At 37.4% G+C, this 25,729-nt stretch overlaps 1 protein-coding gene across 1 annotated transcript in view; it reads right to left on the minus strand.

The window, feature by feature from the left end:
- The window catches only part of COL25A1 (collagen type XXV alpha 1 chain), a 486,724-nt gene that overhangs the window by 63,451 nt on the left and 397,544 nt on the right, over positions 1-25,729 (minus strand). The window contains exons 13-18 of the mRNA XM_045820431.1: positions 21,524-21,577; positions 19,554-19,580; positions 16,179-16,223; positions 8,812-8,844; positions 8,348-8,383; positions 3,570-3,614 (exon numbers count right to left, since the gene is read on the minus strand). Of these exons, the coding sequence (XP_045676387.1) occupies positions 3,570-3,614; positions 8,348-8,383; positions 8,812-8,844; positions 16,179-16,223; positions 19,554-19,580; positions 21,524-21,577 (240 nt within the window). The remainder of the gene's footprint in view (positions 1-3,569; positions 3,615-8,347; positions 8,384-8,811; positions 8,845-16,178; positions 16,224-19,553; positions 19,581-21,523; positions 21,578-25,729) is intronic.

The raw sequence follows: 25,729 nt of genomic DNA on the forward strand, positions 1-25,729 counted from the left end.
CCAGAACATTATGTCCCCATCTTTTGTTTCTAGAACAGATTTCAGTGACAGGAAAAGGGGAATAGTGTGAGGTCATGTTCTGAGAGAACTTCGTTATCTGACTGCTCTTATAGATAACATTCACCTATTGCTGAACAGGAGTTTGCAGAATTTACATCCATTAACTTGGCTTTATGTTCTTTAGGCTAAAATTACTCACATGAGGAAAGACAAGATGTAGAATAGGTATGTAACCAATGTTTCTAATATTCTGAGCTGGTCTAAAAGGAAGAAATAACAATAGCTAAAATGTATACAGCATTTAATATATGGCAATATTTTAGGAGCTACACACATATTAATTCATTTTTCCCTCACAACAACCCTCTGAGTTCTGTCTAATGATGATTCTCATTTCATAAGAAAACATGGTGACACAGATTCACGAACTGGTGGGGAGGGGGGTGGCAGGACCAGGATCTGCAGACTGGTGACCTGGCTCTGCAGTCGGGGCTCTGGTTGCCTGCCCTGTACTCCTTCATTACCAGGGACACACAATCATAATAACAGGGCTAAGTAATGTATTTACATTTTCCAAAATAACTGTGGAGAGAAAAAAATTTTTTAAAACTGGAACTTTGAATCTTACCCTTTTATGTGATACCAGAAAAGCTAGCTATAAGTTTTGCCCTTGAAAAATATATTTGCAGTCTTGTTTATAAAAATAATTTTCTGAGCTCAAATCTTATTCCAGAAGATCAATGTCTGCATGGTACATTGTGCATAATTTAATTTTCCCAGTTGAACATCTCCACACTCAATGAACCATGAATGCATGAAACGGGAATTCCAAATGTCTTCCACATGGTGAGAGGACTTTCCAGTATTTGTGCAGGAAGCTTAAGAGTAATTTGAAATTAAGTTATGCCTGTTCTTAGTGACTTTTATTATGTATGCCTAAGGTATTAGCACTTTTCTCTGAGTGGGACTCTGAGGTGATAGATGAGTCTGCTGTCTGTATTTAGGCACTTTGCTCATTTCCTGAGAGCTGCATGGAAGGCATCTGGGTGCTCATTAAGTTTCCAACCATTCCCCGAGTACAACAGGTGGCAAATCAAAGCTTCCCTGGCATGTCACGGCTGATTTCCTCAACGTCTTGGAAATAACGGATGGCATTTGCATGCCCTCTCTTGTACCAGCAGATAAGAAAGAGATGAATAGCAACAGAAGTATTTCCAAAGCATAAACAAATGCATGAGTTCAGGGGGGCTCTTTCTATCATACTTGGTTTCACCTTTTAAATATTGGTATTCTTTCAAACTATGAAATCATGATTAAGTCTCCTATGGTTAGCTACCTAATAAAAACAGGTATATTAAAGAAATAAAAACATCCCAACTTAATGAAGCTATATCATAAAATGACAAACTTTCAACTCTACATTTATAAATATTAAGTGAGTACTAATGACTATGATGTGTTCTTAAATTGTCTCTTTTACAAATTTGCTTACGTATACTGAAAACCTGTTATATTATAAGAAAAGCTTTATCATTTACATCCTGAGCAGAGAAAACAAAGCTTATTTGTCCAAAAATAGAATCTGTAATTTAAATAAAATATTAGATAGTTACCCAGCAGTACTTGGTAATTATATAGAAAAGGTTTTTGTCATTATCATCTTGTCATTGTAATCAATATCAAGGTTAGAAAAATGAAGATATCAGTTCTATGATCTCAATGACATTTGTCTGGCAATTGCTTCTGACCTTAGGGATAAAAGCATTTGCTGGAGGGGACAAATCACCAACCTCTTTCCCAATCTGAAAAAGTTTGAGACATTCAGATTAATCCACAGATGAAACTATTTTCATGGTGGAGGACGTGAACTAACTAAAGGGTAATGATAACAAAATAGTGGTAATTGAAATTGTTTGCTTGTTTTAGAAAGAAAAACTCTCAATACCTTCACCCTATATACCCTCTCTCAACAAGAAAGCGCCCTGCTCTCTGGAGAAGGGGCAACTATATTGCCACACAGCACTGACTGTGGTTCCTGCTGTGAACTCCTGCTCGTGGGCAGCCCAGCCCTGCCCACCTGCAGTCACATGCTACAGCAAAGCCAGCTCGGATCCTCCCCAAACGCCCCTCCCTTTAAATGCCTTCCTCTATTCATAATGCTACAAGGTCCTTTATAATTAATGGTGAATATGACTTTTTTAATTCATTGTAAAATTCTACGATCTTCCCATCATTTTTTAAAAGCTTCTTTTTAAAAATGTGTGGGAATTAATAAGAAACTTCCACACAGTACTCTATAATATGAAATCACATATTAACTTATGAAGTCATTTTCTGCTAATTAACAAATGATAAGGAAATAACTTTGGCTTTTTTAGTAAACTATTGTCATAGACTGTATTCTTTCACTGAGGAAGCCAAGGTCTAATCATATTGTAAAAACACGCATCCGTACTTCTGCCAACCAATCTGAAACCATCAAACAAAAAGCAGGACCAAAATTTCTGAGTGCAACCTGGAAGACATAGCTTTCATGTCTGTTAATTACATTAATTGTATAAAACACGCTCATAAAATATTATATATATATGATACCATATGTCTGGGAACTCAATAATTTGACCCTAGATTTTAGAATAATTTATTCTAAAGTCAAATCATTTTCTGTAATGCACTTTAAATACAACCTTCCTAAAACAGCGTACACGGCCCTCACACTGACATGAGGAATACTGACTGTAGGACCATCTAATGTATACTGGAGATAAATTCAAACCTCTATGAGGTGAGAACGATGTAAGGAAAAATCTACTTGCCTTATATTACCCTATCAAACAGTTCTGGAATTTAGAACAGAACTATAAAACAAGAAGCTGATTTTAAAGGAGTAACTATAGCTAAGGCAGTAGAACTTCTAAGTCTTCTCAGTTGACATGTGAAAAATTTTACACAATTAAAAAATATTTCTTAACATTTTTAGATGGTTTAAATATATGTAAAACAACGTTCGAAACTAAGCCTTAAGCAATTGTTTCAAAAGATACATAAAAAGTTTATAGGAATAGTATATGGCTCAAAACAGTTTTGTAAAATGATTTACACTTTCCAGTGAGAATTATTGACAGAAAGTAGAAGCGCAAAACATTTTAGGGGGATTATTGTAAGGGGTGAATCATAAAAACAGCTGCCTAAATGTTATATTTATGGGGATGTGAAGACTCTGATTCTAGTAAAAATCTGATAAGATCTTAAGACTAAAACTAAATGTTAAGGTAGACATTCCAGACTTTAAAGAATTCCTATAACTTCAAATGAAGTAGTTTTTATATTTACTTAATTAAGGGGCATATTAGGTTACATAGCATAATATATAGTCCAGATAGTAATGGAAAGCTTTGAAAAATACCTGTGGTATTTAATCCAAAAATTTAATTGGTTGAGATGGCTGGTGAGTATTTAAGGAAGAGAGCTATATTTTTAGTTTTCATTTTCCCCCTTGTCTTCCTGTGGTTTTTGTGACTCTCACAATTATAGTTCTGTGAAGCCAAGACTGTCAGTGCAGTATTTACCTTTATCCCCGGAAGTCCAGGAAGCCCAGGAAGCCCTGGTTCACCCTACACAGGAAAATCACACAACATTATAGAATAATATTCACTCAGGCACAGTCTCTGGAGAAAGCATGGCAAATGCTCCTAGCTGAAAAGTTGCCATCTATATATATACTGTCTTGTTTTAAGAAGTTTGGTGAGATGATGCAGTTCAGTCAACTCTTGATTCAGAAATTGGTTGACCATTTTGCAGATTTTTGAGGACTTTCCCCTTTCCTGCCAGTTCACTGCTCATTGGCATTTCTACCAGAAGGCAAGAAAGAGAAGTAAAAGGAGAATGAATCCCCATATTTTATTACTTCTTGGTAAATGATTTGCTAGGGAGGCTGAAGCTCTTTGTTAAAATGAGGATTATGTGTGAATCTCAGTAATGCCTCCTAATCCAGTGGTCTCTTACCTTAGATAATCAAGAGTTGGCTGTATGAACAGATGGTTACATCAAAACAATATACATTAAAAGTCGTGCTCACTTAAAAGTATGGTAAGATTTCTTTTCCATTCCTGAATGATGAGAAGATAAATGCATGGTTAATATTATACTTAACTCCAGCCCATATTTCTGACAATCGTTGAATCTGGGTAAACCTGCCTAGCAATTTAGGGCTAATGGTCCCATGCAGCTGTTCCTGAATCCAGGTTTGAGATTAAGTGGGACATTCTGGGTGAGCACACTGGAGTCATGATAAACCTTCTCATTTTCACAGAACAGTCTACATTATTTTAAGTACAAAGTATAGTGACAAGAGGTTATATTACTTAGAAAATCTCCTGAATTCCACTAAAGAAGCATAATGGAATCGCTGGAGAAAATGAAAGTCCATCCTGTGTCGGACTGAGGTGACTATTTGCGGAAGTAACATTGGAAGGTAAAAGGGTTACACATTCTCTCGACGGTCAGTCAGCAGGATGACAGCTCTACTGGACGAGATAGGAGCATCAAACTAACCACAAAAGTGGTGGATGGCAGCATCTCTTCTCATCTAAATGCTCTAATAACCTTCATTTCAAAGAAAATCAACTGCAGACAACCAGACATTTCATTATTTAACATTATTTCTTCTAAATTATAAAGAGTCATATCTTGCTCTAGTATTAATTATCCCTAAGTGGCTTCATATGCTGTTCACTAAGCCATATGGTTAGACACAGAAAGGACAATGACTTTCCTGATGGTTTGGGTCAAAGGTGCTTCAGGAATGCAAAAGAAAAGTGATCCTGTCTGGAACTATCAGTGAAAGCTGGCACTGTGAACAGTAACGCTGAGATGAGATTAAACCAGAGAAGAAAGGATGATCACTAAGAATTTGATATTTCTTTGAAATACTATTTGTCCCAGTAAACTAAACTTCATACAGATACAACATTATACCTTTGATTTTCTTTTTTTCTTCCCACTTTTCCCTTCAATCAATCAATTTAGGGAGATCTAGTCAAAAGGGTTTGCATTTATATTTTACTGAGGACTCTCTTTTACTTTCAAAAAAGTATGAGGCTCTGGAAAATACTAAATTGTAGTAGATATACAACCATAAAAGAGTAAATGTAGAGGTGTCAAATCTATAGTTTTGTGTTGTTTTTAAAAAGTCCCCTAACACTCAGAACACCCTACCTGAAACATAAGCCGTAACCCTTCCCCAACAGGAGTTCTCACCACACCCTCCCATCTGACCAAATTAGAAAGATCACATGACTGATTGAAGCAAGACAGGCACAAGCATACACAGACACACACCCAGGTTTTCCAACAGTGAGAAAGATGTATGAGATGGAACCCTTTGTGAAGTAAAGTGAATACTTAGAGACTTTGATCATTTATAATAGTTGTTCCCTGTGCTATACTATGCATGTGTGTACATATGTATGTATAGAGGTTACAATAAGTATACTTATTAATGAACAAGTGTTTCAGGAATTAATATTTCAGACTCATATTTTTATAAATTTGACATTTCCAAATTTATGTTTACTTGAAAGGTGATATAATAAAACCTTACAAAATATTTCATGTTATCCTTTGTGGAACATCTATCTCTTGAGATTTTTAAGAAGATATTTCTTCCCATGTAAAATTTCTATCTTTATACCATGAAGGCTTATCTTCCAATTAATCGTAAGTCAGTTAATTCCTCCATTCTTGCCTACTCCTTGGTTGAGGAGCTTCTCTGAGTTGAGTTTTCGGTCATACAGAGTCCATGGTCAGATCTGGGTCATAATTAAGTACTTTGCTATTCTATTTGAAGGAGACTTATCCAAGTGCATTAAACTTCACACAGATACATGATACTTCCACTTTCCTTTCCCTTTCACTCTCTACCCTCCATGAGGGGACACTTTGCTGCCAAAGCTGGAACTCTGCTGTCCTTCTATGTCCCTGTGATGGTGCACTGTCCTTCTAGGTGTAGTTCAACTGTGAGGGCCCCTTGCAATGGGGACCGAGTGGTTTATTTATTTAATTAAATAAATTAAATTATTTAATTTAAAATTTAAAATTAAAATTTAAATTAAATTATTTAAATTTTAATTTAAAAAAATTAAAATTTTTTTAATTATAAAAAATTTATAATTAAATTTTTTTAAAAAATTTAAACTATTTTAAAAGATGATGGAGAAGTTAGGAAGGGAAGAATTTTGTGGTGAAAAACAGTATCTTTTATACATCTACAAACTTTACAAACATATACACACACTCTAACTCATGTATTAGTCATACACTCTACTGTTCAGTTTGTAGAAGCAAAAAACCTATAATGAAATCAAGTCTACATTACGAATGGTACTCTAAAGAACAAACCTTCATACTACAGAGTACCAGGCAGTGGAAACTGAGCAATAGGGTTTTCATCCTCTACTTTTCTGGGAATGTCCCTAACGCAAGAGCTTAAGTGCCAGTGAATCCACAACACAGTTTTGCAATGGTGAGAAAACAGCCATGAAAGATCTGTTGAGTTGACTTTGCAGTCACTTCCGTTTGTCATTTTCTAATCTGAGTGAGCAAGCAAGCCTGGACATGCTCTACATTTAAATCAACGTTGGGTAAGTATTGCCAAACCCAGATATCAGACAAAGGAAGTCATAAATATTGTGGGAAAGTGAGACTGCTTCAGAGGGTAGAATCTGCCCTAAATATTCATGGAAAAGATGCCGCTCATTTCAGGGTGCATGTTTATTCAGATTGATTGTAAGTCTTTCTCAGTATAATTTAAAACAGGTGTTTAATGAAATATGAAAGAAATTCAAGGTTTCCATGTGTAAACCCACAAACTTTCAGAAATGAATCTAAAGTATATTTCTAAATAATCATGATAAGGCAAAGTTTTATTAAGCAATTGAAAACCAATTTAGACCCTCCACTTTAAAAACAGTGGAGCTGTGTGAGATCAGAGCAGATCTGTTTTGTTTTGTTTTTAAAGACACAACAGTGTTGCAGACATTTCTTTTAGAGTATTCCAGAATTAAACACTCAGCTTAAATTCAGCCTTTAAGTTTTACTAAGGGACCTGAAATTAGATCATCTGAGATTAGTTGTTTTTTCAAACCAAAGCACACCATGGATTTCTGGTAGGATGATATCACTAATTTCAAGTTTTCAAGTAAAGAATCAGTAGGAAATCTTAGGAATTAAACAGCAAAATTTCCACCATTCTGCTGTACTCATTGGAAAAGTCTTGACTTTGCCTGAAACTGGTCCTGATGAATTGTTATTCTTATATTCTTAGTTTCAAGTAGAAAATCTATTTTTAAACTAGAGAAATATTTAAAGAATGTGAAAGACCTCAAAATTACTTTAGTCCTAAGTGTTCAAAACAAAGCAATGATCTTTGCAGTGACTTCGAGAATGTGGGAACTATATTTTGTCATGTTTTATGGTTCCAAACTATGACAAAGGAATAGATTCTCTCTTTCCCTGTACACTAGTGAGGTAAAGTCTATGTTTCTATTCATTTTCCCCCCTAAAACATCAGCTACTGCTGGACGAAGGCAGGGTCATGATCTTCAGAGATTTAACCTAGTGTGGAATTCACATGGATCTGTTAGCTACAATACATCTGTTATTTCAAATCCGACTGCACTGGGCATTGATATCCAGATGCTCCAGTGAGAACAGTTGTCTCCTGCCTCAGACTCAAAGAACACAAATCCAAACATATGCACTGCATGTCCTCCAATTTATCATTGAAGTGAAATACAAATGGTAAAAATAAGTTTATATATGTACCTATAGATCAGTTAAAGTGGTTTGGTTAGTATCTATAATTAAATTTCACTTTGCGAACAAACCCCTTTGTATGACTAAACATTCATTGCACATATAGATATTATTTGCAGAAAAATTATCAGCAGGGAAGTATTTTAAGTGAAAGAAAAAGGAATATAATTGTAAAAGAACTGCCCATCCTTCCTACTGAGACCATTTAGTGAGTATTCATTTCTTCTCATGAAAGACAGAAGCATGCAGAGTATCTTTAAACATGCAAGATAAGTTATTGCATTCCAAGCCAACTGGGCTTTGTTAGTCTCAAACAGCTTGGTATATGCAGATTTTAGTTCGTAGCATCCTTTTATGTGCACAGAGTGTGTTTTCACTTTTGTTATGGTCAGCATCATCCCTTTTAAAACACAAAACAATCAACAACACTCAGCATGCAAAGCAGGAAAACGACATCATTTTCCAATAATTGCTTTCATATGACACAGGTGATATGAGACAGTGCAAAGACACACTAAAATAAAGATGTTACCTTTTGCCCTGGACGACCAGATTCTCCAGGTTCTCCCTGGCCAAAGAAACCAAAGATGAAAAGGATAGTCTTACAAGAATTTTCCAAAACCCTTAGGCCTCTGCACACTCGCACAGAGATGGCCCAGCCTCCTCGATTGCATATATTTTATTTACTTTATTCTGTTACTCTACATCGCATTAGACACAGCAAAACAAATTTTTGTGGTGGATATACCTAAAGCTCACATAATCATTCACATTTCCATAAAAACCAATCAGAAAGGGAAGAGTAGGCAAGACCTTATTTAAGCCTCTATCAGATTTCCAACCGCTCCTTCCTATTGTGTTTGGAAGCTGATTATTGCAAGAGAACAGGAACAGAGTCATAACCCTCCAAGTTGGTAAAAGGGAAGAGAAAGCAGAGGCTTATGAAAAACAAAACTGTATCTTCTGTGGTACAAACTCTTTCAAGGCCAGAGTTACCTTAATTCCAGCAGCAGATGATCCAGGGTCCCCCTAAAATGAAACCCATGAGAGATTATTCCACAAATTATGGAAATAGGAAACACACAATCACACAGACAGTCATTATTGACAGGGGCACTCAAGGGAACCCCATGACTAATGGGCTTAACTAGGCTCCCTAAGACTGTGTATCAATCTGTCAGCTGTTAAGATACAAACAATTTCCAAGATAAACAATGTACTTTCTAAAAACATGGGTTTACTTTGAGTGCAAAATATGTAAGGACTATTATAGTCTCTGAAATAAATACAAATATATAAATACAGACCTTTCCCTTCACACACTGCTAAAATTGTGTTCTAAAGCAGTAAGCTATAATTTGGGGATCTGGAATTGTGGTTTTCTCTATTTCTGGAATTTATTAAAGTCAGTGGCTATCATTTAGTGGGAGTTCCCTGACCCTTCATTCTTCAGAAAGTCAGGGTTCAACAGATGAAGTCAAGGGTTAATGACGCTGAGCTGGAAAAAGCCACGCAGCGGGCCAGCTTGTCTTCCTCGTGAAGTGCTGTCCCAGCCAGGGCTGGCGCGTTGTCTCGAGCTTCACACTTATTTCATTGTAAGACAGTCACCGGAAAGTTACAGGATGATGAATGACTTGCGGGTGATGGAGATACAAGTGAGGTCTGAGAGAAAATCTCGAGATAGAATCTGGTTTTCTAAGAGGCACTGTATTCCATCTGCATTTCATAGAGGCCGGCTACATTTCGAGAGCAAATGTGTTCTATGTGAGTAGAGAGGGCCAAGTGGAAAAGAGTGTGGGATAGTTGAGAATGCTGCTTTTTTTCCCTAAAATCAGTCCAGCAAAAGGCCAGCATTTGCAAGCTCCTTACAGGTCTCCATCCCATGAACATAAAGGGAGAACACTGAGTTTTCTGAGACTGTCAAGAAAACAGAAATAGCCACAAGGAGCAAGCATCTCCTATTGGGATCTCCTTGGCTGTCACATCTGTGCAAGTGCTCCAGCAGCTCCTGGGGTCTGTTTCCTTGTTCCGGATTTAGGAAGCTGCTCATCAGTCTCATTTAGAGAGAGATAAGGCCTCAGGCTTCCATACATGGAGTCCCTGTCCCTGTACTAGTCCCTTGAGTCTTTCCCCCTGTCACCTCTTCTTATGGCTGGCACCTCCTCTTTCTTCAGATCTTGGCTGAGTGGCTTTGCCTCAAATAACCCTCCACCAACCAACCAACCTAGACACATGACCCTCACACTCACATTGCACTGCGTAGCATAGCTTACTATGTAATTATGCGTTTATTTATGTTTTCTTCCTATTCTTTGTATGCCCATATTTTTTTGTTTATGGATGGTGAGCACTGAATTGTTTTATTAAAGACTTTATTTATTTATTTTTAGAGAGAAGGGAAAGGATGAAGAAAGAGAGGAAGAGAAACATCAATGTGCAAGATACATTGATCAGTTGCCTCTCGCATACCCCCAACTGGGCACCTGGCTTGCTACCCAGGCATATGCCCTGACTGGGAATCAAACCAGTGATGTTGCAGTTCACAGGCTGGCACTCAGTCCACTGAACCACACCAGCCAGGGCTCAGTGTCTATTTTTATTCAGTGACTGGCCCATAGTATATACTTGATACATACATATATGGTGAATGAACAAATCTCAAAAAGAATGTTTTAAGCAAGTTAGAAGTCAAGGATCAAAATTTAAAAACAAAACTTTACTAAGAAAATAAAAAGCTTAGGAAAGATAAGGAAATAGTAAATTAGCTTATGAAGAAACTGACATATATGTGAGGTTCTTTGACATCTGTAATTATTATTATCCAAGGGAAAATTAAAACATGATGAGACATAAAGAGGAGGACCCAAAATATGGTAGAATGACACTTATCTCTCTTCCCACGCATTCACAATCTAGTTCCACATGAGAAGTAAAATAAATATGACTAACAAGATAGTACTTCTGTTTCTACTGAATCAAGTCTGAAAGCCACAGACACCAATGAATCAAGTTTGCAAGATTCTGCACAACAAGACCTTTATATTCATAGAAGCAATTTCAACTCGGCCAAGTCCCTTCTTTCATCTCATTTATACCTCACAAACCTCCCAGGACTTAGGGCAGATATTACTGTTTTCATCTAATAGATGAGGGAATCGAAGCAACTAGAGGTTAAGTGAATTCTGGACTCCCTAGACTCTTTCATCATAAGAAAAGAATTATTGGTTTATTTCATTTTGACAACAGGACATAAAGATTGTAGTAAAATTATAAATAGAGGCAGTTGCTTGTATGAACTGTGGTTTAAAAATGTTTTTTTCAGTGATTTAACAGACAGTGGCTAGATAACCCACTAATGAGAATGAAGACTAGATTCAGTTCTCATAGAAAGTGGGTGGGAAAAAAAGACAATTTCCTGAAAGGCTGATTTGTGCAAATTGAAGCCATTTGATGGACAACTATGAGTGATATTTTAATTCTCTTTTTAAAAAATTAGAACTGTGAAATCTCAAAGAATTTTTATAACTTTTAAGTGGAAAAGCAACTGCTGGAAGGCATTCATAAGTTAAACATATTAAAGGATAATGCTGCAAGAAGTGGAAATAAAAGTCAGTGTTTATAATTCCCATTCCACAAACAGTGAAAATGAATACAGGATTAAAGTAGGAAAAAAAGCCACAGTGTCTTAAGTATACTCTTGGCTGCATAAATCAGCTGGTTTGGAAATAAAAGTTTTTACAGGGTAAATTATAAATGGGAAAAAATACTTTGAGAAGATACTTGAAGTAAATGAATTTGACATTACTATTTATCATTCAAGCACGGAAAGTTCCCTTTTTAGCTGTGATCATTTTCAAACACAAAACTTGGAATATAATTATATTGTGAGGTCTGTCCGAAAAAAGTCTAGCCATTGTTAACATAATGAGAATGGTTTGCATGCCATCAGTATAACCTGGTAGCCCAGGAGAGTGGACTGGAATGTACATGTGTGAACAATGATGACTTCACTGTACTAGTCAGTGGGAGGGGTAGACGCTGTTGAATAAGCATGTGTACTATGTGGCCATGGCACTCAAAATGACTGAGTGAGTAGAGCAATGAATCTGCATCAAATTTTGTGTGAAGCTTTAAAATACATTTCTCTGTGGAAACTATTCAGATGATTCAGAAGGCCATACCTATGGGCAACTGGTGATTGGCAGCTTTACCACAACAATGTGCCCGCACATGTATCCCTTCTCCTACAGAGTTTTTGGTGAAACATCAAATTACCTAGGTGACTCAGAACTCCTACAGCCTAGATCTGGCTCCCTGAAACTTCTGGCTTTTCCCAAAACTAAATCACCATTAAAAGGGAAAAGATTTCAGACCATTGACGAGATTCAGGAAACACGATGGGGCAGCTGATGGCAATTAGGAGAATTGTGTGAGGCCCCAAGGTGCCTACTTTGCAGGAGACTAGGGCACCATTGTCCTGTGTACAGTGTTTCTTGTATCTTCTTCAATAAATGTCTCTATTTTTCATATTACATAGCCAGATATTTTCTGGACAGTCCTCGTATGTATGTGTTAATGAAGTCTATGTGGCTATATAAAGTGAATATGGCCATATTTCTATCATTCACTAATTTGTTCAATAAGTATTTACTGAGTACCAGCCAGATTCTGAATGCAGGGGTGCTAGGGGTTGGAAGACAACCGTCAACAATGTAGCTGTAATCCCCGCCCTTGTCCTGTGAGTATGATAATCATTTACTTATACAAGTATACAAAAGTATCACTGACTGAAAGCATGAAAGATACTTTCTTTTCATTAAGAAAAACCTGGGACAGGAAGAGGTTCTCATGTTTTGAAAATTCTGTGTCATTGTATATACACAGAAGACACGCTCAGCACGTGCATGGTAAATGAAGAAGTTAAACTGTTCGGTGAAAATAAGAAACAGTTGAAAGTAGAAAGAAAAAAAATGTAATGATTTTTCATTTAATAAATATTTGTTGTCTTCCAGGAACTTGGACTGGTGTTAGAAATAGGGTAGTTTGATATCATACAGTGTTTTGTTTTTTTCTTTTTCGGTGAACTGGATGTCCAATTAAACAAAGAATTACAATAAATCGTAATACAGGTTATGAAAGGGCTCATGAGGAGGGCTGTGGGAAAATATAGCAGGTAACGTAACCAACTCTGCAGACTGAAAGGCTGTTCCAGGGAAATGTCATAAAATCAGGTTTCAGTTCACTACAGAACAGGGTTAGAAGGTGGAGGTGGGTGGAGCAAGAGTGTTCTAAGCTAAAGGAATCATATGTGTAAGTTAGAGAGGACTCTGCACTGACTGGGGTGAAAGCACCCACTGAGAGCCCTTCTCATGTGATTTTAAGAGGATAATTTGCTTGGTGGTCCCATGTATGGGTGTGGCTTCTGCAGAGGCTCAGAGGATGTAAATCAAAGATGATCTATAGCCATAAACTAAGGATGCAGTGTATTCTTAGGAATGAAGATGGGGGAACAAGGGAAATGAAGGCACAGACAAGTAATACCAAGACAGTGAGAGTGAAGCTTCTGAATCAACAGATAAAATTATAAACAAAAAAGTGGCCTGTCCAAACCACCAAGTGCCCTGCACAAACATCTACTTTCAAGTGCAAGAAACAGGTAAGAAACCCATTTCTATACTCGCGGGTGGGACCAATAGTCCGAAGAGCAGAACTAACCCTTCCACAGTGACTCCATACATGACTGAAAGCAGTTTCTGGAAGGTCATTCTGAACCCTCGAGTGCGCTGTTCTCACTGGCCAGTGGTTTTTACGGTTGCACAGCATTTCCAGATGACCAGTCTGGAAAGGCTTAGATTGCTTTACCATTCAAAGGCACCGAGTTGCATCAAAAGGAAAAAAAACGCTATTAAATTGGATCAGTCAATGATGTAATTTTTACTACATCAATGACAGAGAAGAAGCATTTTTTGATTTTACATCTCCAACTTGGTAAATGATGAATTAGTTTCACATACTAAACCCAAAGGCCATGAAAAGAGCATTTCCAACATGCTGGAAACAAATTATGTGACAGAAGCAGGAAATGTTTTAAAAAACACATCAAAAATTATATTCCAATTATAGCATTCCCGGGGATGAATGCTGTGGGTCAGATTACATATTATACGCTGCAGATTCCTATTTACAATTCCCTGCTTAGGCCCATTGAAAGTTTATAGAAATGATTTCCGTTTTAACTGAAGCATTTCTTGTACTTAATTTCAGTTGACTAATAAAACTTTTTGATAAAAAAGGAAAACAAAGAATCCAGTTGATTTCAATTTCCATGTGGTAAGAAAGCTAACATTTATTGAGGGTTTACTATGTGTGAGTCAGTATGGTAAATGATTTGCATTAATATAAAAAATAAGAGCAGTATCCCTCTGAGATGAACTTGGTCTTGTAAAAGAAAAAAATTGCTTTACTTTTGGAAAATTAAATTTTTAAAATGTGTGATTAAAGAAACAATTATTGGCTTACATTCCAAAAATGAAGCTTTAAAAATACAGCTTCTGAAGCATAAAATTCTCTACATAAGTTCACAGAGGCATAATTCAGACTTCATATATATATATATACACACATATATACATATACATACGTGTGTACGTGTGTGTGTGTGTGTGTATAACTTAAAGAAACTGCTCTCAGTGTAGAAGAGTTCCTTTCTTTAAGCAGAGGTTGGCAACTATGGCCCACTGGCTGAATCAGCTACATGCAGTTTCTGTGTCACCCGTGAATGGGCAGCACAAAATCTAAGAATGGCTTTTATATTTTACATGGTTAAAAAAGATCAACAGTAATATTTCGTGACACATGAACATTACACAAAATTAACATTTCAGCACCCGAGATAAAGTTTTGCAGCACACAGCCACACTCGTTTGTGTGTGTATCATTTATGGGCGCTGTCACGCTGCAACGACAGAGTTGCATAGTTGTGACAGAGGCTGTATGGTCCACACAGCCTAAAATACTTATTTTCTGGTCCTTTACAAGGAAAGTTTGTTAACTTCTGCTTCTAAGAAAAATAGAAAAGTTAAATATCCAGGTTTATATATCTGGGGTCTGACATTTTGACTTTGACAGTGATCGAGGTATATTGTTCTCATTAGTATTAAACACATTCATGCCATATTTGAATTCACCATGGTACTTAAATTTGGTAGGTAAATAGAATGGGTCTACAGCAGCGGTTCTCAACTGGGGGTGATTTTGTTACTCAGGGGACATTTGACAATATCTTGAGAAAGGTTTGGTTGTCACAACTCAAGGGTGCCACTGGCATGCAGAGGGCAGAGGCCAGGAGCGATGCTCAATGACCACCAGCCCCCACAGCGGTGACCCAGTCCTACACATCAGCGGTGCTGCGCTGGGACCCTGGTCCGCAGGAGACTGACAGCCCACCTGAACTGCCCACTGCTCCTGGGATACAAACACCACTGCTACTTGGCAACATTAATTCGTTCCTACCATCATGCCATATTTATATTAATATTTATAAGAATGAGAAAGATAAAATTTCTCTTTATTTTATGTCTATGTTTTTTATGACTAGCCATTATCCATCTGTACTGTAATAACTTTCAAAGTAGAAGATCCTTATTTGAACTATAAGCCTACATCGAAAAAATTCCATTTTTTTTACTACTCAATTACTTAGGTTGACTTAAATTATGACTGACTATTCTATTCTCAGTTTCTTAAAAGACCTTTTAAGGATAGATCTGGGGAAAGAGAGGAGGCGGGAAGATGAGCCACAAGACCACTGGCATATAAATAACGGGTTAAAAGATCAAACATAATGACAGAACAAGGGCTGACAAAACATTTGGACTTAGTAGACTTCAAATAGAGGCACATCTTCTAGAGTGTATCTGATAATCCAATCAAGTGACATTTACTTTTAAACTTTTAAATCCCACCCCAATCCTCTGATGTGTTCTCTCCTGACAGTGGGACACATAGAATCACTTTAGAAATTCCATTTATGTGTCTCTGCATATAAAGGGAGTGGGTCATTTATACAGAAATGTTTTTACTCCTTGGAAGGCATATTACTAGAAACCTACTTACACATTTTCTAAAATTTGTAACATGCCATTTTGTGTTTAAAATAATTAAATTTGTCACTAGGAGCTTGTGGGATAATCACCTTTTATAAATTAAATATTTAAATGTTTTCTCAACTTGCAGAATTATCTTTTCTAGTCAAACAAAGCTACTACCATTCATTCACCTCTCTCAAAATCTCCCATTTTCATATACACAGAACACTATTTCTTGCTCATACACATACCCTTTCATACTTTATACCACTGTACCTTTTCGCCTGCATCACCTTTGGGGCCACTCTCGCCAGTATCACCCTAAGAGAGGAAAAAAGACATATGTATAAACCATATTGTGTTGGGAACTGCCCTGCCTGGTTTCAGGAGCTGTAACCCCCCATGGCTAAGGCTGAGTGAGTGACCTTTGAACCCTAAGCCACTAAGGAGACAAAGCTTATTTCCCTGGCAGAGGTGTTGCCTCTCCTCCTTTTACTTCACCCTGCCTGGCCCCCAATGCTTGATCAGTTGGCTAATGATGGGTAAGATTCCTTAAGGGAGGGACGATCTAAGACAGGCATGATCATGGGGGCCCCCAAAGAAGGACTTGAGGGCTACAGAAAAGGGGTAATGGACCCTTGCCCCTTAGCTTTGACACAGCCTGAGTTCTCATTCTGTCTGCAAGAAGTCTCCTAATTTCTTCCCCTGCCTGACTTAAGCCTGAAACAATGCTGGTGGTAGGTGCTGCCCTGTGCTGGAAAGGGCAGGTTCCCTAGGGAGATCAGACCTAAGAAAGAATATGTAAAATCCCGTGAAACCTGCTTTGTTTAGGACGCTCTCAATTAAATGATAAGGGTCCAAACAGGAAGTGAGTTTGTTCCCCAAAGTTTTGACCATTTATCTGACCCTGACTCAAAATAGGCCCTCAGAGTTCTCTGTATGTTATCTATTGTTTGATCCTTACTGCCTGATAATGATTAATGAGCTTTATGTATACACCCTGTATTCCTATGCAAACTGAATCCAATAAAAGCCTCTCAAGGCAACGACCAGGGCGCTCTCCTCTTGAGAGGGTGGCCAAGGCACTCTGAGGCTTGCTCTCCCCTTGAGAGAAAAGTCTCACCATCTCTTTTCCTCCACAGGACTCGGTAGTCCACGTGAATTTATTTCATCTCATCTATAATGCTGTGGTCACTGTGGGCCAGTGTCTCTGTCAATATTGTGCAAAGAGTTTTAAGTTTTCTTTCATAAGCACTATATGTCAAAATCTGTTGCAAATGTTGTACAAAGCTAATGTTCTCTTACTTGACCAGCTGCCTGATATCACAGGTCCAAATACATTTTATTACAATGAACATGGCTGAACAGGTTTAAACTACTCCATGATATTAACGGAAAGCAGCAGTTTCTCTGATACCTAATAGCTTATCCTGGCATCTACAGCCTCCTTAACCCTATATCTCTTTTCTCCTCTGCTCAGAACTCCACGATAATGAAAACTTTCTCCTGACCATTCCCTCAATATGCCACATACCTTGACACCTCTGGATCCATTTCTGCCACCTGGACCCCTGCTTTCTCCTTTCCCTTTGATCTGTATAAACCCTACTTGGGTCTTCAGGCCCATCTCAAATCTCCAGGGCCTCAGAGTACATGATCCAGCCCTCCAAGCCTGTGCCCTGAGTATTTATCTGTACCTGCACGTTTTGCATTTGTGAAATGAATGTTTTATATTTTATTAGAAAACTGCTTTTTAAAAATCATACATTGGGGAATTTATGTTTCCTTGGTTATTTTCAATATTTCCTATGCTTATTCCCTTAATAACATCTCCTTTCTCTCACAAAGCAATGCATTAGAAAAATTACCCATGTTTATTACCCATGTTTTGCTTCCTTAAATTCTGAATTCTTTAAGGCTCATAGCATGTTATGGTGGAAACATCACTGATTTGGAGCCAGAGAAACCAAGCCTAGCTCCAGCACCTACTGGGCAAATGAAATTTTCTTTGCATCCTATTTTTCATGTGTAAAATAAGGGCAAGAATGCTTTATGGGATCGTAAGAAGTAAACAATATATTGAGTAGAAAGCAACAGAGACAGTAATGTCTGTCACGTTCACTGGAAATGAGAGCTGTTAGCAACAACAGCGCATTATTGTTCTTCTATTCCCTGAGCTGCAACGCCTTTCTGTCTCCTTCATAAGAGGTCACTTCTCACTCACTTAACAATTTCCTTAAGATAAGAGGAGGAACTATTGATAACTGTTTCCCTGAAAGAAGGAGGGTGAGGGAGGAAGACATTCTCTTCTTTCTCTCTATTTCCTTCTCTTGTTTCATAAGCATGAAGCCACCCTGAGGCCGCTGTCTCTGTGAGGGACGCCCAGCAGCAGCCCAGGAGCCCGAGCCACTTTGCCGAGCAGTCCTGACGGGGCTGGCACTGCCCCTTTTTCCTCCTTAGTGTCCACACTAAAGAGTCATCTGGTGACTAATTAATTTCAAGTTAATTACCATGAGCTGGTTGGGTGCCAAGTAAAAGCACAGATAATCTGTTATGAGGGACCTTTGATAGGAACTTGGCAGCACACTTTTTTCTTAATTGCTTATAAATTCATTTATTAAAAAACAAAGTACTAACTTTCTGGTATTCTACTTTATGCCAGTTGTCTACAGTGATTATATAGTGGATCAGGAATAATATTTTTCTGTGGAGAGCTATCAGGTTATTAATAAGCAACTACTTGCTGATGAATAAAACATAATAATAAAGCTTAAAAAAAAAACAAAGGAAACAAACTTTCTCATTAGGAAAACTGCTCAGAGCAGTCAGGAAACAAAGGGTCTGACCGCCCCTCTGGTTTGCTCTCCTTCCATGTAAGTAACGGCCTTTTTCCTTTTTGTTTCACAATGCCCCAAATTACAGTTACATTCAATATGTTTGCGAGATATTTAGACATACTTCTCTTGGGATTAGAGGTGATAATACTGTTTTGTCAGAAAGATCAGATCACTTAAGAAGAGCACTATGTGGTATCTTGGAAGTTGCCTATGCAGACAGCACATTTCTTAGACACTATTAAGTAGCATGAGAACCAGGAAAGTTAGCACTAAAGAATGCACTGGAAGTCTAAAAGTAATCAGGACATGCCCAAAGGTAGTAAGGAAGGCTGGCTAAGAGAAATTTAACATATGGCTCTCTTCTTTTTTTTGATTCTCTTTTTGGTTTTTATGTGAATTCTTTGTGGGCAACTCTCAGTATATTCACTGCAGTAAACATCTGTATCCCTTTAACTCAGTGACCTAAGAAGCAGCAGCGGAGAGACGTGGATGCTTAGAAAAGCGCTGGAGTGGCATTAGCAGGCAGGGAGAGCAGAAATTCTGCAGGCCTGGCGAGTTCTGAAAGCCATTTAAAATCCAGACACAGAATGTTTAAACTTGCTCCTTTTCTCTCCATTTCTTTAAACTTTTAAAAGAACTTCTATCCATACAGAAGAATCACACTATTTTCTCCTTCCACTAATTAAGTTGAAAAGAAAAACAACAGTGGTCATTATATCTATATTTAATATATATCTATACCTAAATCCATCTATCCATACTTATATATAGATCTTTGGGGGAAAAGAGACAAATGTAGGCAGAATAATCTCACCTTTTCTCCTCGTTCTCCAGGTTCTCCCTGGTCAAAAGAACCAAGATTGGGTGACATATTAAATTATAATGCACCTAATTAAGCAATGCCAAACAAAATTAGATGTGAAACATAGTAGATAAATCATATGACCTTTTTTGGGGGGGCAATATACAGTTGCTATATAAAAACAAATGGTGAGTTTCCTGTAGAATTGGATATGGATATCAATATCAAATATAATCATAATTCTTTGCTTTAAGAAGACTAGAGAAAGATATTTGAAACTATCATCCTGAAACTGGCTTTTGGACTCTAAGGAGAACAATGTGGTAGCAATTCAATGTGTAGTCTTGGACAGTTTCTTAGTCTAGGACTTTGTATTTTGCCCGAATTCAGAATCGTTAAGATGGGCCAGCACATCCTCCCATGAGATCTTTATTCCAAGCAGCCCCTGGTACATGGGTTGTTTCAGGGGTTCAGAGTCTCCATGTTGTTCCCCAATCTGTCTTCCCCTAACATGACCATAGACACAGTCCTGAACTTGGTGCCCTTCACAATGCCATGGACTCTCTTTAACCTACTGGTAACCAGCATGCTCCAAATTAGGTGTATTTTGGGAGGCACTGGTACCTTCAGCAAAAACACTAGAATGGCAGAATCAGAGTAAGTTTAGGAGAATGTCTTTACTCAAAATGATGACCCAGTCTGCATAAAGACTAAAATGAAACATTGTGCTCAGAAGTGAATCTCACTTTCACTTCACCCAGGAATGGAAAGGGATAGAGTGGGAGGGTTCTAAAGCAAATTATACATATTATGATAATATTCCCTTTCTAAAAAGCACAAATAAGTGTTGTCACGAGGTAAACTGCCTAAAAAATGTTATAAGGCGATCATTGTGTTTAAAAATTATAACCCACTCTAGAAGTCAGTTCAGAGGCAAGACTCCTCATTCACTGGAAGGCAGCCTGACCCTGGGCTTTCTGAATTTCTGGCTACCTTTCAGTGCTCAACATCCATCCTGAGGGTCGCTAGGCAACAGAAGAATAGCACTGAGAACAGGCATTAAGCATGAACTCCTATCAGCTGGCCTTTCAGCACAGAGCAGGAGAGGGAAAAGACAGGAGAATGGCTGTAGTAGCAGAAGCAGTATTTTCTTTCTTCTCCTACAGGACAAAGGGCAGGTCTACAAATTTTAGGTCCATCCTAGGCGCCTGTCAATAGCAGTGTGATCTGGAAAATCAGCTGACAGGCATCTGTGGGTATGGATAAATGCCAGCACAGCTGACAGGATTAGACGTTAGTTTTGTACTTCAAGGGATGTTCACTCATCAAAGGATTTGGGATTTGTCTGCCTGTTTGGTTTAAACTAAACTGTCACCAATCTTTTTATATTTAACAGATTCATTTGTCCTTCAAGAAACAAAGAAAACTTGGAATCCAAAAAAAATAATCTTCATTACATATTTTTCTGTTCAGTAATTGACTACATCCATTTTTACACGTTAAACATGCCAAATCTTTATTCCGCTCTCTCTCTCTGATTAACTGGTTGTGCTGTGTAAGTGCTAGAGGCAGCGGCCGCATCTTGAGGAAAAGCTGTAGTGAGTGGCACTGTGAACATCATCTTTAGTAGGCTATGTGGATATTATGCAAATTTTAGACCACATGGACATGGCCTATGTTTTAATATGCTCATATTAAGTGGCAAGTGACAACAGTCACATTTGAAATATGGGCTTTCTCATGTTGTTTAAATATCCCAGAATGTAGGTTTTAGATGGTCATATCCTGCATTTGTGATGCTAACAAGAAACACAAACATAATTTATTCATTTGTCACAAAGTTCTGTACTGAAGCATATTATACTATTATAAGAAATTCTATGCAGGTAAAATCAGTGGGATGTTTAAAAAAACATGTAATAGCTACAATTCCATGAAAACTCCTATATCAAATGCTGCTGCCTGGTTTCATTTGTACTGACCTTTGGCCCTGGTATTCCATGCTGCCCCACTGCTCCAGGTACCCCGGGCTCACCCTCAAAATTAAAAATAGATATGGCTGAGTAAAATAGACAAAATCAGTACATTCCATAGATCATTAGAAGATATGGCCATCAATAAGGCTCTAAAAGTAGATGAAAAGTAAGTGTCTACCACTGTAAATACAAGTTAGCGTGTTTGGTTCAAATTTCCATGTGCTAGGCACCAAGGATAAAGCAGGGCTAGTCCCTTTGTTCTGTTTTTTTCTCCATTAAGAAAGCCGAAGCAACTTATCAATATGAAATGAACACTTACTATGGTACATGGTAGGCAACAAATATTTGTTGCATGAGTAAAAGGCATCTGAAAACATAAGACTCTCTTGGCAGAGACCTTTTAAGAGGTTTATCTATTTAGGAAAATATAGACTAAATCATTATATTATTAAACTTAATCAAATGAGCATTTCCAAATCTGAATCTTGACGAACACACACATCTACTTAATTCATTTGACACTAAAGTAAAAATGGCTTTGTTTCCTCTTTCCAATTTCACTGTAAAAATCATTAGAATAAACCATTCAGACTTGTGGCTCTTGGTATCATATTGAGTGATAGGCATGTGGGAGAAAGCTGATGGCTCTTCAGTTAGAAAGTGTTCCATTTCTGTAAGAATATAAAGCATACTCGTCTTTCTGGACTCTGAACCAGCACTTGTTTCCCATGGAGGGGAAGTACTCTGAAGGGCCCGGAAGTGAAGGAGAAATACTCTGGCTTTCAGTGCTTCAGCTTACAGCACCTAGAATTTCATGTTCATCTAAAAATGTTCTCAGAGTCCTTTACTATGTGCTCCAGCTATTGGACAACTTTCTTCTTCCACCAATGGTAGTAAAGTTGCTTCTTAGTTGATTTGAGAAAACAGATTTTATTATTAGATTAGTTTTAGATTCATAGCAAACTTAGTTGATATTTAAGTATGGGTTGTAAGTCACTTGGAAGGCAGGGATTGTGCCATTTTAATATTTGTGCTCTTGGCAAAAATATACATAAACATGTACATGTATAAAAATGCGCATTAATAATAATAACATTTTAAGTGCCAGGAACTTCACACTCATTAACTCAATTATCACAAATTTCTATGAGGTAAGTGCTACCTTTAGCTCTACTTAACAGATGAAGCAATTAAGGCACAGAAAGGCTAAATAATTTTTTTCAGATTTCCACAACTTTAGCCAAGATGTGAACTCTCATGATGTGGCATAAGAGGCTGTGTTCTTAACAATATAATGCATTGCTGAATGAACAGATGCGTTAATACCTACAAATTGGGAGAGAGTAGGTGATAAGTATTTCTATCTTCATTAGCAATTGGTTCATACTCCTCACTTACAAAGAATGTACAGAAACTTGAATTAAATGTTACTTATCAAGATGATTTATGTACACCCATCAGATAAACAAAGCAATGTGAAGCTCATGGTGTCTTACTGCAATGGAAGAGAAAAACTATCTTACTGTATACTGGATTATTATAATTGTGAACAGCTTAACTTTCTGGAAGAAATTCTGCTTCTTATATCAACTTCCACTATAATCGTAACTCTTGCACCTTGCTTAGTAAAATGGCAAAACTGTTGACTTAGAATAATGATGGCCATCATAGGAAAATTTTGATAGGCCATCTATAATCACAAAGAGTAGAAACTTGGAAATAAAGTCCACCCCAAAAGAGGACCACCATTTTACTGTCCAGTCTGCTGTCTCCTAAGATGCTATGACAGGATGCACCGATGTCATAACTCATGGCAGAACTCGAACAAGAGATGCTGCCATGGAACAATACAAATTCTGTTTAGATTTTCAAAGAATAACCATGGTAGCCAGAATAACAATAATAAAAATGGTTAGGCCTCTGGAACCAGACAAAACACATGCCAAGATTTTTGAAGCAAGGAAGAGAAACATTGCTTAGGCATCTGCATAAAATCTTCCTTAATATATGAACATTGAGGGACTAAAACTTGATCTCTTTTCTTTGATTTTATGCACTGTTAAAATAATCTTTTAACATAAAAGGAAACAAAAAATATTGCACCCATAATCCCATCACCCTATCACAACTGTTTCCATTTTTTCTGTTTCCTTCTAGTTTTTTAAATGTATGCTCGTATGTTTTTAGGCAATTGTAAGCTGATTACAAAGTTTGACACTCTGATTTTTTATTTTATATCACACATTTGTTTTCACACAGTATTCATGATTGTCTTATGAATAGTTTACCTAATTATCACCTACCAAAGTCAGGTTTGATCATTTGTTTAATCTGTTCCAAACTGTTGAATACTTAGATCATTTCTAATCTTTGCTATTTAACTAAAACTAACACCACTGAAATACTTCTTATTTGCTTTCCAAAAAGGTTCTGAGTTTTATCTGCTTGTATAGGTGCCCTCTCATCAGCACTAAAGATCACAATCTTAATCATTTTCGTGGCTATTTTAATACGCCCAAAAGAAAGCTTCATGTTGCTCAATTTTACATTTATCACTTGTAGGTTAAATATTTTTCATGTGTTTGTAATTTAAATGTGTGTCTCACATAATGTTAAAGCTAAAAAGCAAATGAACTGTTTCCTGAATGAATCGACGGAGGATAGAAGCAAGAAGGAAAAATGACTCAGAATTTTACCTTTCTATTAAAATATATCATGAAAAATATATTTAAACTTAGTTTAGAAGGTTATGGAGCATTCTGTTATTATTCAAGGTTAGTTCCCCAGGTTGTGAGAAAGAAATGTTGAAGCTAAAATGTCATGTAACTCTGAGCACCAAGGTGGGGTCCTGGTGGCATGAGTTCATTCAACTAACACTGAATTGAGTGAAAATCTACTGTACATTCTACTCTGGACTATTTCATGGGATAGAAGCATGAAATAGGCATGACAGATGTCTGTGCCTAAACAGCTTATTTTTCTTATTTTTGAGGGAGAAAAAAGATATACCCAAAAAGAACTTGAGGGCATCTAACTGAAGTTATAAAACTATTTTTTAAACAAAGTTTTCTTATACCTCATGAAAAGGCATAGTGAACAGAAATCAAAGGCATGTCTTAATGAGGAATGAACCATATGTCATATATAATATTCATATTTTCTGATATATAAGGACAAAATGTAATTATCATGAGGTTTCTCCAAATAAAGTCATAATATTATATTGCTACATAATGTAAAAACATACATATGTAGAAAATATATCAAAAAAGAACAGACAAAAAATGGGAGTTAGGTTTTGTGTGTGTGGAGAGCTAGTTTTGTTTGTTGGGTCATCTATCCATTTATTTCTGCATGCATTTCACATTCGCAAGTTCTGAAGGACAATCCAAAGACAGAATAAAGAGAAACAGCAGCTAACATCTTAACTGCAGGTAGGTTGATGGGGTTTCCTCTTCTGTACCTAAAATTCTATGACTACTCCTGGTGTATTATCCCCAAGTGATGATTTGTATATTCAAGCTAAAATTACATTGGGCTGGCTTTCAAGAAGGATGGCTTGCTGCTTTCTTTCTTTCTTTTTTTTCCTTTTCTTTCTTCCTCCCTTCACTCCTTCCATACACTCTTTAGAATTCTAATGTAAAACATCACTCACGGCTTTTACAATGATTTCAGGTACTGCTATGCAGGAGCAACCTGAAAGAGTTCTTAAATGTAGAAAGGAATACAGCTTTCTTATGCAACTGAGTGCTGATGGGAGTAGGTCATGTTGCAGTAACACAGCTGGCCAACGCCCGATCACAACTGTTTTTCATTCTGCCAATGAAAATGAGTCGCAGCTTAAATTTTTTAGCGTAATGTAATTTTACATTCACTTGTCAAAAAACAGCAGTGGATGGAGTGCGATATTGGGCTTAAGGTGCCATCATTCTTACGATGGTTCTCCCATCCCCGGAGTTGGTGAGGTTGGTGCACATGCGCAATGAAGACTAAAAAATGCGCAGTGAGGTCACTGATACCTCTCTAAAACAGTGGGTGCTCAGAGCTGTTCTTCCTGATAGTGACTGACAATGAAGGGCTTCAGTGGCTGGAGTGGTGAGCAGGACTGAGTGTAGTCATTCCTTTCCTGCAGACAGTCATGGTGGAGAGTCGCTGTCCCTCCACGGGGCCTCAGGGCCTCACGGGCTTTGGCAGCAATTGGCTAAACAACAC

The sequence above is a fragment of the Phyllostomus hastatus genome, unplaced genomic scaffold (genome assembly GCF_019186645.2).
Source record: "Phyllostomus hastatus isolate PE091 unplaced genomic scaffold, TTU_PhHast_1.1 phas_scaffold_39, whole genome shotgun sequence".
Lineage (NCBI taxonomy): Eukaryota > Metazoa > Chordata > Mammalia > Chiroptera > Phyllostomidae > Phyllostomus > Phyllostomus hastatus.